General features: G+C 39.7%; 1 protein-coding gene across 1 annotated transcript in view; it reads right to left on the bottom strand.

Moving 5' to 3' along the window:
- LOC115102191 (protein bassoon-like) overlaps positions 1-14,902 on the bottom strand; it is a 180,762-nt gene extending 165,860 nt beyond the window's left edge. Inside the window, 1 exon segment of the mRNA XM_065005358.1 lies at positions 14,733-14,902. Coding sequence (XP_064861430.1) covers positions 14,733-14,902 — 170 coding nt within the window.
- Positions 14,903-17,661: the final 2,759 nt, after the last annotated feature.

The raw sequence follows: 17,661 nt of genomic DNA, 5'->3' as shown, positions 1-17,661 counted from the left end.
GGTTTTTGTATTGACATCAATGTACCCAGAGAAGGACGGAAGCTAGCTGTCCTCCGGCTACACCATGGTGCTACCCTACAGAGTGCTGTTGAGGCTACTGTAGACCTTCTTTGCATAATACTGTGTTTTAATCAATTATTTGGTGACGTGATTATATTTAGAATAGTTTTATCTAAAAAGGATATATTTTCAAATGTTTTATCATTTTACATTTTATGAAATTCACTGAGAAGGATGGTCCTCCTCTTCCTCCTCTGAGGAGCCTCCACTGGTGGAGGGTTAGTTAGGGTCAAAGTATTGGGATGGGGTGGTATATAGGTGGAAGGTTAGTTTGGGTCGAACTAGTGGGATGGGGTCGAGGGTTAGCTGGTGGTACAATTTTTTCCTTTTCTCCTTCCTTTTTCATTTTTGTATGACAAAATACAACATGATCGATAACACCCTACCGCACTCTAGGTGGCGGCATGCACAAACAAAATGTGCGAACGCTATGAAACCAAATATTAATAAGAAAATGCAGTTGGAACCTCTCACATCCAGTGTGTAGGTTAGTGCTATACGGGATCATTTGGACGTCTCTAACCTATAGCATTACCCTAACCATAACCCTGACCAAACCATAACCCTAACCTTAACCGTTTTCAATTACAACTTCAATGGGTGATGTCAGTTGGGACATCCCAAGGATTCCGTTTAGACTTTTCTAAACGGAATCCAACAGTCAGGACATAATACAGATTGATGGATTATTCTGCTCCTCAAGGGGCCAGATTGGTGTCACACGTTTTCCCATATCCCTAGCTAACACACCTGATTAAACTAATTGCATTCTTAACTGAAGACCATGGTTAGTTGATTATTGGAGTTAGCTATAGTGGCGGCTAAAGTGTGACACGGATCAGGCCCCCAGAGGACTGGAGTTACCTAACTGATACTGGACAGCAGTCTCTATTACTGAGCTGGAGAAGCCTTCTCTGAACCAATGATTTAACAGAGTTGAACAAAAGCTTTGGCAAACTGGTGTAAGAACTGTGAACAGAGGCTGCCCATGACAATGACAAGTGTTGTGCAGTGCGTACAGAAAAACTGAGTGCGAGGGAGGAGTGCTTTTAACACTGTTAATGTTTATGTATTCGGTCTTAAGTGTCAATGTACTAGTGATTCCAGAGTGAATTGAAGAAATTGAGTGGAAGTGGTATGACAGGAAAATAAAGGATAGAAAAGGAAAGAGACTCATATAGAGCAGCAGTGTTTCTTAGAGTGCAGCCTGGTATAACAACTAACTCCTCACCATTATCTATTATTAATATATTAATAATATTACATTCACATCATGTTTTACAGTCCACTGAAAGCAATGATCAAGAAACATTATTTTAAAAAGCATGTTGATCTTTATCGGATAGAATCTCTCAAATCTATGTTTGACAAAGATGTACAGTATATGGACATGATAACCATGGATATGACACACATTTGTCTCCACTTCCTGTATGATAGAAACTGTTCTTCACTAATTATCACATTGAGACAGGCGTCGGTCGGACTGCAATCACCACTCTGCGCCTCAACATAATTAAATCAACCAGGAAAAATTAACTTTGAGATGACGGCTACAGAACAACAGAGAAGCAAAGGAGACACATGTCCTTTCGGCTTAAAATAAAACCTAAATCCTCTCTCTTTGTCTCTCCGACAATAGGCAAGCCTCTCTCATTCTCCAAGGCTCAGATAAACGAAGAGCAGGAGAGCAGTCCCAGACTTGATACAAAAGCTTGCTTAATGAACACTGCCAAAGGATTTGGCTGAGAGTCGGTTTTCCTTCCGCCTCCCATTTAGCCACCCTCTTTAGTGCACTGCTACCATCCACCCTCTGTAGTGCCCTGCTACAGTACCATCCACCCTCTGTAGTGCACTACTACCAGCCAAGTAGTAGGCAGCAGCAGCATCACACTCACACCCTACAATCAACCCACTGGGCAAAAATTGGTTGAATCAACATTGTTTCCACATAAATTCAATGTGATGATGTTAAATCAACGTGGAAAACTGATTGGATTTGCAAAAAGTCATCAATGTGAGGGAATTTCGTCTTTTTTTTCACCCACATTTTTACCTGACAGTTAATTAACATAAACACACAATTCCTGGCTTCCAACGCATAGCCTACAAGCCAGTGATGCAGACCTTTGGAACATCAACATTTTAAAAAGTCTAATAAATCCATTTAATATCGCCTACACCATCACAATAAATCCATTATTTCATTTAGACAGGTCTAAAGAAACATGATATGAAGAAAATGTAGTCTATTTCAGAAGAACAGAATAGCATACTCTGAGTTGTCCTTATATTAGGTCCTGATGTGGCTAGCGCCATATGGCTGTGGGCTACATTAGTTCATTTAGCAGACAAGATTTGCTTAGAAATGTGTGGAATAATTGTTTATTTTTTTATATTATGAAAAATACAATTGAACATAGCTGAATAAAATAGAAAGGATATTTTCTCCAAACAATTTCCAAGGAAGTGCCCTCATGCGGCTATTCTGTGTTGAGCGGTTAACAAAGAAATAGGTCCTCCTATATGCTTCATTTAGAGCTATTTATGCAACTTTAGTTGTGATACAAACGTTGGGTTATATGTTTTGATTTTAATACATTCTAAGGCAGCATGATGCGGCTCTAATGATTTGAATGAAGTTAAATAAAAGGCATGAGCTCTGATTTGTTTCTTGTGCAGGCTGCACACACTTTGACAAGCACTTGATAATATTCTCACCAGTCGCTTGGAATGAATAATTATATAATTATAATTCCCTTCTCCTGGCTGCCATGCTCCGAAGCACATCTCACACACATGGCTCGCTCAGATATCTCAATTCTTATTAGCCAATGCCTGTCATGTGATCGGATCCTTCCATCTCAGCTAAGAATTAGGCTACAAGTGAAGACAAACACATCAGGAACTCAACTGCAGCGTCCCACTTATTGAATTCCGAGGACTATATTGAAGATGTTAGAACTGTTCACATTTAGACTACTTTTTGTCAGCCAACAAGATGAGTAGACTTAACCAACAGCAAAATCACTAGCCTATGTCAATCTACTATCCCCCATAGTACAAAGTTGACCTTTTTCTATTCTGAGTGAGAAATAAATATTCAAACATACTCTGTGACAGTTGTGGGATGCGATAGATCCCAAACTACTACAATTACTTGCATCAAAAAAAATGTAAAAGGAATGAGGCAGATGCAACAGATCAGAACGTTTAGCTTAAAATGTTGATGAACTATTAGGCTACTTCTTCACTAGCAATGTGCACACAGCAGTAGGCTATAAGCGCAAATGTTCCAAAATGCAATCAAATAGCGAGAAAACACTGTTCTCAAAAGTGACCACAAATGCGATTATGTATGTAATGCTTTTATCATAAAGGTGCATTTTTATGGTGAAAATTATGAAACTTGCGCACTGCCTACAGTTGAAGTCGGAAGTTTACACCCACTTAGGTTGGAGTCATTAAAAATCGTTTTTCAACCACTCCACACATTTCTTGTTAACAAACTATAGTTTTGGCAAATGGGTTAGGATATCTACTTTGTGCATGACGCAAGTAATTCTTCCAACAATTGTTTACAGACAGATTATTTAACTTATAAGTCACTGTATCACAAGTCCAGTGGGTCAGAAGTTTACATGCACTAAGTTGATTGTGCCTTTAACCTCTTCAGTCGACCCTCTACTTTTTTGAACATTCTGTTAAAAATCGCGCAACATTTCAGCGCCCTGCTACTCATGCCAGGAATATAGTATATGCATTTGCTTAGTCTGTGTGGATAGAACACACTCAGACGTTTAAAAAACTGGTTAAATCACTGCTGTGGCTTTACCAGAACGGCATTTACATCGAAAAGCACAGGAAAAACTGATCACTGAAAATGGGAAAATATATCCATGCGCTACTTGATCCCATTGATAAAGGTGAACCACAATTAATTGACTGAGGTTGCAGTACCTACAGCTTCCACACGGTGTCTAGAGTCTTGTCATTTCCCTTCGAGTTTTTTCTTGGTCAAACACATGCAGGACACCGTATCTAATCCGGTCTAGGACCGGATATTTTCGTTGAGTTTCTAGCCGGACATTTTTCCAGACGGACAGCTAATGATCTTTACATCGCCTCCTGATGAATTTTATCGCTTATTAACGTTTACTAATACCTAAAGTTGCATTACAAACGTATTTCGAAGTGTTTTGTGAAAGTTTATCGTCGACTTTTTGAATTTTAAAAAATGACGTTACGTTTTGAAACAATGTTTTTTTCGTTTATCACACAGTCTACATATAACGATATCTAGGCTTTATATGGACCGATTTAATCGAAATAAAGACCCAAATAGTGTTTATGGGACATCTAGGAGTGCCAACAAAGAAGATGGTGAAAGGTAATGAATGTTTTCTATTTTATTGTGCGGTTTGTGTAACGCCGAAATGCTAATTATTTTGTTTACGTCCCCTGTGGGTCTTTTGGGGTGTTGCATGCTATCAGATAATAGCTTCTCATGCTTTCGCCGAAAAGCATTTTAAAAATCTGACTTGTTGCCTGGATTCACAACGAGTGTAGCTTTAATTCGATACCCTGCATGTGTATTTTAATGAACTTTTGAGTTTTAACTAATACTATTAGCATTTAGCGTAGCGCATTTGCATTTCCAGAGCTCTAGTTGGGACGCAAGCGTCCCGAGTAGAAGCAACAGGTTAAACAGCATGGAAAATTCCAGAAAATTATGTCATGGCTTTAGAAGCTTCTGATAGGCTAATTGATATCATTTGAATCAATTATAGGTGTACCTGTGGATGGATTTCAAGGCCTACCTTCAAACTCTTTGCTTGACATCATGGGAAAATCAAAAGAAATCAGCCAATAGCTCCGAAAAAAACTGTAGACCTCCACAAGTCTGGTTCATCCTTGGGAGCAATTTCCAAATGCCTGAAGGTACCATGTTCATCTGTACAAACAATACTACGCAAGTATAAACACCATGGGAACATGCAGCCGTCATACCGCTCAGGAAGGAGACGTGTTCTGTCTCCTAGAGATGAACATACGTTGGTGCGAAGTGCAAATCAATCCCAGAACAGCAAAGGACCTTGTGAAGATGCTGGAGGAAACAGGTACAAAAGTATTTATATCCACAGTAAAACAAGTCCTATATCGACAGAACCTGAAAGGCCCGCTCAGCAAGGAAGAAGCCACTGCTCCAAAACCACCATAAAAAAAAGCCAGACTAAGTTTTGCAACTGCACATAGGGACAAAGATGGTACTTTTTGGAGAAATGAGTGTATGTAAACCACTGACCCACTGGGGATGTGATGAAAGAAATTGAAGCTGAAATAAATTATTCTCTCTTGTATTATTCTGACATTTCACATTCTTAAAATAAAGTGGTGATCCTAACTGACCTAAAACAAGGGTTTTTTACTAGGATTAAATGCCAGGAATTGTGAAAAACTGAGATTAAATGTATTTGGCTAAGGTGTATGTAAACTTCCGACTTCAACTGTATGTATGCCAGTTAGGCTCTACGCTGGTTGTAAAGCAAATTAATGTGCTTAATTTAAATAAGTTATTTGTTATGTTACTGCCTTATTCAAAAATGTATTTTTAAAAATCCCCTCATCAATGTACACACACCGAAACTGTCACACCCTGATCTGTTTCACCTATCTTTGTGCTTGTCTCCACCACCCTCCAAGTGTTGCCCATCTTCCTCATTATTCCCAGTGTATTTATACCTGTGTTCTCTGTTTGTCTGTTGCCAGTTTGTTTTGTTTAGTCAAGCCTACCAGTGTTTTTTCCTGTGCTCCTTTCTGGCTCTAGTTCCTGTTTTCTAGCTTTCACGGTTTTTGACCATTCTGCCAGCCCTGACCCTGAGTCTGCCTGTCGTTCTGTACCTTGCCACACCACCCTGGATTACTGACCTCTTCCTGCCCTGAGCCTGCATGCCATTTGGACCTTTTGGACTCTGCTCTGGACTACTGACCTCGGCCTGCCCTTGACATGTCGCTTGCCTGCCTCCCTGTTTTGTTACTTCAAAACTGTCTACATCTGGGTCTTCTCCTGAGCCTTGACAGAATCAGAAATGGTCCACCCACACAGTGTGGTGAAGGCACAACAGCGTCTTTTCAACCTGAGGAGGCAGGGGAAATTTGGTTAGTCACCTAAAACCCTCACAAACATTTACAGATACACAATTGAGAGCATCCTGTTGGGCTATTTCACCGCCTGTTGGCAACTGCATCGCCCGCAACCGCAGGACTCTCCAGAGGGTGGTGCGGTCTACCCAACGCATCACCGGGGGCAAACTACCTTCCCTCCAGGACACCTACAGCACCCGAAGGCCAAAAAGATCATCAAGGACAATAACCACCCGAGCCACTGCCTGTTCACCCCGCTATCATCCAGAAGGCGAGGTCAGTACAGGTGCATCAAAGCTGGGACTGAGAGACTGAAAAACAGCTTCTATCTCAAGGCCATCAGACTGTTAAATAGCCATCACTAGCACATTAGAGGCTTCTGCCCTAAATACATAGACTTTAATTCACTGGCCACTTCAATAACAGAACAATAGTTACTTTAATAATAATGTTTAAATATTTTGCATTACTCATCTCATCCCATATTCTATTCTACTGTATCTTAGTCTGTGCCGCTCTGACATTGCTCGTCCAAATATTTATATATTCTTAATTCCATTCCTTTACTTTAGATTTGTGTGTATTGTGAAATTGTTAGATATGACTTGTTAGATATTACTGCACTGTTTGAGCTAAAAACACAAGCATTTCGTTACACCCGCAATAACATCTGCTAAACACGTGTATGTGACCAATAAAATTAGCAAAATACCCCATAATGACAAAGCAAAAACATGTTTTTAGAAATGTTTGCAAATTCCCATTCTTCTCTGCAGATCCTCCAAAGCTCTGTCAGGTTGGATGGGGAGCGTCGCTGGACATCTATTTTCAGGTCTCTCCAGAGATGTTCGATCGGGTTCAAGTCCAAGCTCTGGTTGGCTCACTTAAGGACATTGAGATTTGTCCTGATGCCACTCCTGCTTTGTCTTGGCTGTGTTCTTAGGCTCGTTATCCTGTTGGAAGATGAACCTTCACCCCAGTCTGTGGTCCTGAGAGCTCTGGAGAAAGTTTTCATCAAGGATCTCTCTGTACTTTCCTTCGTTCATCTTTCCTTCGACCCTGACTAGTCTCCCAGTCCCTTCCCCTGAAAAACTTCCCCACAACATGATGCTGCCACCACCATGCTTCACCGTAGGGATGGTATAGGTCAGGTAATCAGTGGTGCCTGGTTTCCTCCAGACGTGACACTTGGCATTCAGGCCAAAAGGTTCAATATTGATTTCATCAGACCAGAGAATCTTGTTTCTCATGGTCTGAGAGCCCTTTAGGTGCCTTTTAGCAAACTCCAAGCGGGCTGTCATGTTCCTTTTCCTAGTTCTAGGAAGAGTCTTGGCAGTACCAAACTTGCACTGTATAGACCTATGGGCTAGGCTATATGAGGTGTGCAACTATGATTTGAAAAAGTTGCAAAAATAAGACATGCACTATTATGTGCCTTATTTCACACGTTGGGTATAATTCACAAGTTATAATACATCATTCACAAGTAATAGGCTAATATTGTCAACTATCAGACCATTCTTAATTCAATGTTGTCTTCACATATCGGAGGGCCTGTTGTCCGGACCTTTGGCAGTCTCTATGGGGGTGCCACAGGGTTCAATTCTCGGGCCGACTCTTTTCTCTGTATACATCAATGATGTCGCTCTTGCTGTGTGTGATTCTTTGATCCACCTCTATGCAGATGATACCATTCTGTATACATCTGGCCCTTCTTTGGACACTGTGTTAACTAACCTCCAGACGAGCTTCAACGCCATACAACTCTCCTTCCGTGGCCTCCAACTGCTCTTAAACGCTAGTAAAACTAAATGCATGCTCTTCAACCAATCGCTACCAGCACCTGCCCGCCCGTCTATCATCACTACTCTGGACGGTTCTGACTTAGAATATGTGGACATCTACAAATACCTAGGTGTCTGGTTAGACTGTAAACTCTCCTTCCAGACTCACATTAAGCATCTCCAATCCAAAATTAAATCTAGAATTGTGTTCCTGTTTTGCAACAAAGCATCCTTCACACCCTCATCCTTTTTTTTTTTTTTTTTTTTTTTAAACCTTTATTTAACTAGGCAAGTCAGTTAAGAACAAATTCTTATTTACAATGACGGCCTAGGAACAGTGGGTTAACTGCCTGTTCAGGGGCAGAACGACAGATTTGTACCTTGTCAGCTCGGGGGTTTGAACTTGCAACCTTCCGGTTACTAGTCCAACACTCTAACCACTAGGCTACCCTGCCACCCCTAGGCTATCCTACCGACACTTGACTTCGGCAAATTGAATGCAGTCTATAACAGTGCCATCCATTTTGTCACCAAAGCCCCATATACTACCCACCACTGCGACCTGTATGTTCTCATTGGCTGGCCCTCGCTTCATATTTGTCGCCAAACCCACTGGCTCCAGGTCATCTATAAGTCTTTACTAGGTGAATCTCCGCCTTATCTCAGCTCACTGGTCACCATAGCAGCACCAACCCGTAGCACGCCTTCCAGCAGGTATATTTCACTGGTCACCCCCAAAGTCAATTCCTGATTTGGCCGCCTTTCCTTCCAGTTCTCTGCTGCCAATGACTGGAACGAATTGCAAAAATCACTGAAGCTGGAGACTCATATCTCCCTCACTATCTTTAAGCACCAGCTGTCAGAGCAGCTCACAGATCACTGCACCTGTACATAGCCCATCTGGAAATAGCCCATCCAACTACCTCATCCCGATACTGTTATTTTTTGTGTGCTCTTTTGCACCCAAGTATCTTGCACAGTCATCTTCTGCACATCTATCACTCCAGTGTTTAATTGCTAAATTGTAATTATTTTGCCACTATGGCCTATTTATTGCCTTACCTCCCTTATCTTACCTCATTTGCACACACTGTATATATACTTTTTTTCTATTGTGTTATTGATTGTATGTTTGTTTATTCCATGTGTAACTCTGTGTTGTTGTTTGTGTCGCACTGCTTTTCTTTATCTTTGCCAGGTCGCAGTTGTAAATTAGAACTAATAAAGGTGAAATAAATAAATAAAAACATTTAAATAAATAAAAAACATGTGTGAAATTAGTTTTGATTAAGAATGAACCATTATCATGCAGCTGTCTTGGAACATGGGATAAAAAATACATGTCATCTATGCACTTATATAGCGAATGGAGGACACTTTTCCCGTTGTTCACTTTCATGCCAGCCAGGTACTGTAGGCTATACTCCTGTTGTAAAGCAAAGCAATGTGCTTAATATTAGGAAAGTTGATAAATAAATATAGTAGGCCTAGCCTATAGAAAGCTAATGGGATCCTACTCTTTTTAATAGAGGCCATCACTCTGTTTTCTCACAATTTCATAGCCTATAGAAATGTTGCGCAACATGAGCTCATAGGTTCTCATGAAATGTTTGAAGGACAATAGAGTGCTGAGTACCAGGCAGTTATCAAATTTGGTTGGCTACTAATGACCATCAGCAGCATCAAAGCCTGGAGAAGCCTAGTTACCGTGACTAAACGGTCACGTGGAATTTGACTGCAGTCATGACTGGTGACCGCCGGTGTGGTGGTAATACGGTCACCGTAACAGCCCTAGACCAAACCTTTGGAATCATTCCTGAATGGAAAATACAGTTACTTAAATTCATGGTAATAAAACAGTACATTATTTGTGTTTTTCTCTGCAAAACTCTGCAGCTTCTAAATTGCCATGGGTGCAGTGCAGTTCTTAGAAAAGGTAAGCTGAGTGACATATGGGTTGTGAGGTCACAGCTTTCACTCACTGTAGATAGAAAGGGTATGAATAAAAAGCAGAGGCTGTTCTTGGGCAATAAACCATAGTGACGGAAATAGGACACCACAGTGCCTGTTTAATGTGCCATAACAAACCAATTGAAAGGGATGGGACTATTGACTGTGAATAATACCCATCTCTGAACAAATCATCACAGCAGGCTACTGTTAACTTAGGAGTCATGTTGAGGAAAATCTGTGGAATTTAAGTGCTGCTGCCCTGACTGGGTCAGAAATGGTAGAGGTTGGAATGTTCTCTCATCGTTCATGTTTGGCAGTCAGAGTATGAGACTCTGACACCTGTGGCCCCTGCAGATGGATGCTGGTAGACAGGTCAGAGCTGAGCAGACAGGCTATATTACAAAAAGTGCCTAGAAATCCAATCAAGTCAAGAAGGTACAAATCCCTTTTTAGCTTTGTGGGAAGAACCATCCAGGACAAAACTAAGGTCATCAGTATGGTGTCTCTGGTCATGGACAATCAGTTAGAGACAACAACACCATCAAACACTCCATGAAGGTTGCTGTTTCAACGCAGGTAGTTGTAACAGCTGGGTAAGCATTTAAAGGCACTGACACACACACACACAACTATTTAAAAACCCTTTTCAATGACTAAGACAAGGACCAAGCTCAACCACTGGGAGCCACAAGGCCTTTTAAATTGTTTTTTATTTAACCTTTATTTAACCAGGTAGGCTACTTGAGAACAAGTTCTCATTTGCAACTGCGACCTGGCCAAGATAAAGCAAAGCAGTGTGACACAGACAACAACACAGAGTTACACATGGAGTAAACAATAAACAAGCCAATAACACAATAAACAAGTCAATGACACAGTAGAAAAAAAGAAAGTCAATATTCAGTGTGTGCAAAAGGCATGAGGAGTTAGGCAATAAATAGGCCAATTTAGGCAATTTAGCAGATTAACACTGGAGTGATAAATGAGCAGATGATGATGTGCAAGTAGAGATACTGGTGGGCAAAAGAGCAGAAAAGTAAATAAAAACAGTATGGGGATGAGGTAGGTAGATTGGGTGGGCTATTTACAGATGGACTATGTACAGCTGCAGCGATCGGTTAGATGCTCAGATATCTGCTTTAATAGAGCAGTGGAGGGGATGCTATAGCCTACTACAGTAGCCTAGTATGATGCTCTTTTAAGGGAGGGATTTCTTTATTGACACACATACACACATTTGATCTATGTGTCAGTCATAATGAACATGGTAATTGGGGCCCATGCATGCAAATCTAAGAAACATATTGTGATTAAAACCTTCAGGCCTACATCCTTACAAATGCAAAAGCTGTCACGCCTGCTCCCGCTCCCCGGTCTATCATTATGCAAACATATCACCATTGTTACACGCATCAGCACTTCATGGGACTCACCTGGACTCTATTACCATTGATTGCCTCCCTTATATCTGCCACTTCCTCAGTTTCTTCCCCGTGTCTGCATTAACGTTGTTTTGTTCCCCTTATCCAGACGCTGTCCTTGTTTTGTTTCATGTCCGTTATTTATTAAATATTCACTCACTTGCTTCTCCGTCTCCCAGCGTCTGTCCTCACAAAAGCACGGTAGTGTGATAAGATGCACACCTCATCTCAACACAGACTGAGTAAGCCTACTTATTACCAAGAATAGCCATAGTCACTGTGATTTGTAGTTTGTTTGTAGTCCATTTAATGTTATGACAAGACTAGACGAAGGTGACATAAGGGTAAATGTAAATGTAAATGTAAATGTAATGTAAATGTAATAAGGGTGATTTCGAATGAAACTAGAACAAAACAGGGCCATGATTTGGGGAATTTTCACGAAATGTAATACATAGAAGGGTACTTTGGAGGAAGGATTGCTGACATATATTTGGCATTTGTATCTTAAAGCATAATTGAAAAATAATTCCTAAGAGTTGGAACATTTGTGACATTTTGGCCTTACCCAGGCCTACGTTAAGACTCCATGAGGTTTAGGCATATTTGTATGGGCTAAGAAGGAAAAATGGTTGATGCTTGTCATATGAAGATTTCCCGCCTACTCGGAAATAGGAGTCAAATTTTGATTTCAATAACAATTTTCTTACACTAATATATGAATATTGACAAATCTAAACATGAATATTGCAAATATAACATTTTTGATTTGGCTAATCCAACAATAGAGTGATAAGATCACCAATAGTGATAACATAACCAATAAAATGATAAAATTACCAACATCACCAATAGTGATAACATAACCAATAGAATGATAAAATTACCAACATCACCAATAGTGATAACATCACCAATAGAATGATAAAATTACCAACATCACCAATAGTGATAACATAACCAATAGTGATAACATCACCAATAGAATGATAAAATCACCAACATCACCAATAGTGATAACATCACCAATAGAATGATAAAATTACCAACATCACCAATAGTGATAACATCACCAATAGAATGATAAAATTACCAACATCACCAATAGTGATAACATAACCAATAGAATTATAAAATTACCAACATCACCAATAGTGATAACATCACCAATAGAATGATAAAATTACCAACATCACCAATAGTGATAACATAACCAATAGAATGATAAAATTACCAACATCACCAATAGTGATAACATAACCAATAGAATTATAAAATTACCAACATCACCAATAGTGATAACATCACCAATAGAATGATAAAATCACCAACATCACCAATAGTGATAACATCACCAATAGAATGATAAAATTACCAACATCACCAATAGTGATAACATAACCAATAGAATTATAAAATTACCAACATCACCAATAGTGATAACATAACCAATAGTGATAACATCACCAATAGAATGATAAAATCACCAACATCACCAATAGTGATAACATCACCAATAGAATGATAAAATTACCAACATCACCAATAGTGATAACATCACCAATAGAATGATAAAATTACCAACATCACCAATAGTGATAACATAACCAATAGAATGATAAAATTACCAACATCACCAATAGTGATAACATCACCAATAGAATGATAAAATTACCAACATCACCAATAGTGATAACCAATAGAATGATAAAATCAACATCACCAATAGAATGATAAAATTACCAACATCACCAATAGTGATAACATAACCAATAGAATTATAAATTAACATCACCAATAGTGATAACATAGAATGATAAAATACCAACATCACCAATAGTGATAACATAACCAATAGAATGATCAAAATGATAACAACCAATAGAATGATAAAATCACCAACATCACCAATAGTGATAACATCACCAATAGAATGATAAAATTACCAACATCACATCACCAATAGAATGATAAAATCACCAACATCACCAATAGTGATAAACATCACCAATAGAACAACATCACCAATAGTGATAACATCACCAATAGAATGATAAAATCAGCAACATCACCAATAGTGATAACATCACCAACAGAATGATAAAATCACCAACATCACCAATAGTGATAACATCACCAATAGAATGATAAAATCACAACATCACCAATAGTGATAACATCACCAATAGAATGATAAAAACACCATCACCAATAGTGATAACATCACCAATAGAATGATAAAATCACCAACATCACCAATATTGATAACATCAACAATAGAATGATAAAATCTCCAATCGAGTGATATTCATTCCAATAGTCCAATAATATCTACTGCCTAAAGTAGCAAGACCATTGCCTAGATACATGCATTTCAAATTATATTCATTATTGGACAGATTAGTAGAGGGAGTTATGATTATAATGTGTATGGCCCATAGGACATGGCTTAGATAAGCCTTGCGTTTCAGAATACCATTTGACAGAGCTTAAATTCTCAAATAGCTGTCTTTAGAGATCCAGATTGCATTGAGACATGCACACAAAAAAATAAAATGTAAACGCCCTACACCACCCTGGGCCAATCGGTTACATTCAGAGAGAAAGAGGTCCATGGACCACACTTTGAGAACCCCTGGTCTAGCCTATTAGGCTATATAATGATGGATATGTTGGGTTAGGCTACACATTATCATCATGCCAGGAATGTCTGTCTTTCTACAACACAATGTTAAAATCGAAATAATCAAAGGATTGATAATTCGATGTTTTTTTAAATTAAATGTTTGTTATTCATTGCTTATGAATGTCATTCTGCAAAGCATCCCGACACTGTTGCGAGCTGGTACCCACAACATCTGAAGATGATGTCGTTTGCACAACATTATCGAAAGAGTGGCGACACTGACATGAATGTCTTAGATAGCCGAACTACTACTAGGCTACACACACATATAGCAGCAATAGCTTCTCCCATGGAAACACCAATGCGGAAACGGAGGAGCTCGAGCATCCTTTATGACAACCTCGAAATAAACTATAATTCAGTGGAGGGTCATGTCCTCTAACGCTATAATTTCATGGTTGTACTTTTTACCAATTACATTACACTTGATGGAGGGGAAATGCTACCCATTTCGCATTATATGATATGAATGACACGTCCCAACTGCGAACCCATGATAGGCAAAAAACAAGTAAATTGTAAAAGCTTGTCAAAATCCAACTGCCGAAGCCTAACTGCATCGTTTCACTACACAACGGGCAGATATAAAGCATCGTATGCAATGTCAAGTGTATAAGGATATGAAATCTATAATTGTTCTTGATACTTGATATCAACTGCACCGTTGCTTATAACAGGTCTTACCTATTCATCCCCGGTCCGCCACCCATTCCTCCCCCGGCAACAGCACCATTGGCGGGCTTGATGTGCTGTCCAGAACCCGATGCTGAAAACGAACCGGGAGCTCCAACCATAGAGATGGAGCCCGGTTCTCCGGGTTGTCCGCTTCCCTCGATGCTTCCTTCGTTGCCCATCGTCTCTGGTTAGGAGACCAATGAGACTAATTGTATTATTCGATAGTTTTTATAATTATATTAACATAGAAAGCTCAGAGGAGCGAACTCAGCGATGCTGCTCATCCACCGCCATCATCACCTACGATCCAGAGACCTGCGTGAGGCACGCGCACAGATGCGAGAAAGAGCCAGGGCACGAGCGCTGGTGCTGACGCTGAGATTGGCGTGCGCGTCGATTTATCAGACTATTCTCATGTTTCTTGGAGGAGAGGGAGCGCCCAGAGATCTTGGGATGATGATGATCTGTTTGTTATCTGTTGTAGGCTGCTGATGTAGGCATCATGTGAACGACACATCCACCACCAAACACCCAAATCAAAATATATTTTTTAGAAACGTACCCACATGAATTAGTTAATCAAATAACCATAACCATAGCACATGCGGCCTGGCTTGCATACTGCCATAAAGGGGGCCACCAACAACACCAATGAAGTAAATGCATCCAGTACTATGATATTTTCACATGAAAATAGCACTTGATATGTGTGATACTTCTGTAGCCTAAGCCTAGAGCAACATATATTTTTTAAATAATTTGAATATAGGCCTACATTTATTTACAAAATATTATATAACAACAAAAAAGAAAAATAGGGTATAGACTAATAAGTTCTTAGTTTTCAATCATGGTAAAATAAAACAAGCTTAGGCATCTAGTATGGACAGTGCTGGATTAGGCCCTACCAACCGGGCATGAAGGGCACATGCCATGGCACCCAGACCTCCAGGGCAACCCCACTGATTTTGTTATAAAGTTTGAGTTACTCAGATAGCATAAGAACACGGCATAAGCCATGGTAAAACGTGTAGAATTTCAGTAAATTCATTTTAAAACTGCAACATTTTCCTCCACCAATAAGAGGGGAGCCTCTAAAGTGTTCTTGCCCAGGGCCCCAGATTTGGTTAGTCCGGACCTGAGTGTGGAGGGAATGCTTCATTTCCTCTACACATCTTCAATAGATACAGTACCTCTGATTTGAGTAAAGAGGGGTCTTTCCTTTATTGAATTGGTCTACAAGCCAGGCACCTTTCCTACACAAAAAAAACATATAGACCTATACTCTTAGAAATATGGCTACAGTTAGTTTACAGTATTGTTCCAGAGGGTTCAAAATTATCAAAATATACATAATGTACCTTGAGGTACACATATATCAAATTTTATTTGTCACATGCACCAAATTTTTATTTCACCTTTATTTAACCAGGTAGGCAAGTTGAGAACAAGTTCTCATTTACAATTGCGACCTGGCCAAGATAAAGCAAAGCAGTTCGACACATTCAACAACAGAGTTACACATGGAGTAAAACAAACATACAGTCAATAATACAATAGAAAAATAAGTCTACATACAATGTGAGCAAATGAGGTGAGATAAGGGAGGTAAAGGCAAAAAAAAGGCCATGGTGGCAAAGGTGTAGACCTTATAGTTGTAAACGGCTGCCTTGGGAGGAAGAAGGAGAGGACCAAAGAACAGCGTGGTCATCTTTTTAATAAGAAACTGAACACTTCAAAAATACAAAACAACAACGTGACAACCGAAACAGTTCTATCTGGTACAGACACACAAAGACTGAAAATAACCACCCACAAAACACAAAGGAAAACAGGCTACCTAAATATGCTTCTCAATCAGGGACAACGATAGACAGCTGCCTCTGATTGAGAACCATATCAGGCCAAACACAGAAATAGAAAATATAGAAAAACTAACATAGACTGCCCACCCCAACTCACACCCTGACCATACTAAATAAAGACAAAACAAAGGAATAAAGGTCAGAACGTGACAATAGTTAAATACTTACTTACAAGCCCTTAACCAACAACACATTTTTAAGAAAAATAAGTGTGAAGTAACAAATTAAATAAACAACTAACAAATAATTAAAGAGCAGCAGTAAAATAACAGTAGCGAGGCTATATAGAGGGGGTACCAGTACTGAGTCAATGTGCGGGGACACAGGGTAGTCGAGGTAATTGAGGTAATATGTACATGTTAAATTGACTATGCATAGATAAGATAATAAACAGAGAGTAGCAGCAGCGTAAAGAGGGGGTAGATAGCCATAGTCTGGATTAGCTGTTCAGGAGTCTTATGGCTTCGGGGTAGAAGCTGTTAAGAAGCCTTTTGACATACACTTAGTGCTCCAGTACTGCTTGCCGTGCGGTAGCAGAGAGAACAGTCTACGACTAGGGTGGCTGGAGTCTTTGACACTTTTTAGGGCCTTACTCTGGCAACGCCTGGATGGCAGGTACTGGGCCGTACGAACTGCCCTCTGTAGTGCCTTGCGGTCAGAGGCCGAGTAGTTGCCATGCCAGGCAGTGATGCTGTTGCTGTATAACTTTTTTGAGGATCTGAGGACCCATAGGCTTTGTTGTGCCCTATTCACGACTGTCTATAAGCTTACATGGTACTGTTCGGTACCATTTAGGGTACATGTGCGGATACAATAAAAAAAATGGCACCCAATATTCTGAATATAAAAAGGTACAATCAGTGGTGATCTGTCATTCAGGGCAGGTGGGGCTCTGTTTTGAGCCCCATATTTTTAGCTAAAATATGGGGGAGGGGGTTTGACTGTTTTGCATGTTATTTTAGCATTAATACATGTCACATATCAATTTGCAAACAATGTCAAATAAAGATAATTGTACTTAATAAAGCCGCATACAAACATTTTTTTTGAGTAAGGCAGCTCCATAATCAAGG

The sequence above is a fragment of the Oncorhynchus nerka genome, linkage group LG20 (assembly GCF_034236695.1).
Source record: "Oncorhynchus nerka isolate Pitt River linkage group LG20, Oner_Uvic_2.0, whole genome shotgun sequence".
Lineage (NCBI taxonomy): Eukaryota > Metazoa > Chordata > Actinopteri > Salmoniformes > Salmonidae > Oncorhynchus > Oncorhynchus nerka.
Note: the sequence above shows the minus strand (reverse complement) of the source record. Positions and strands in the feature narration are given on the sequence as shown.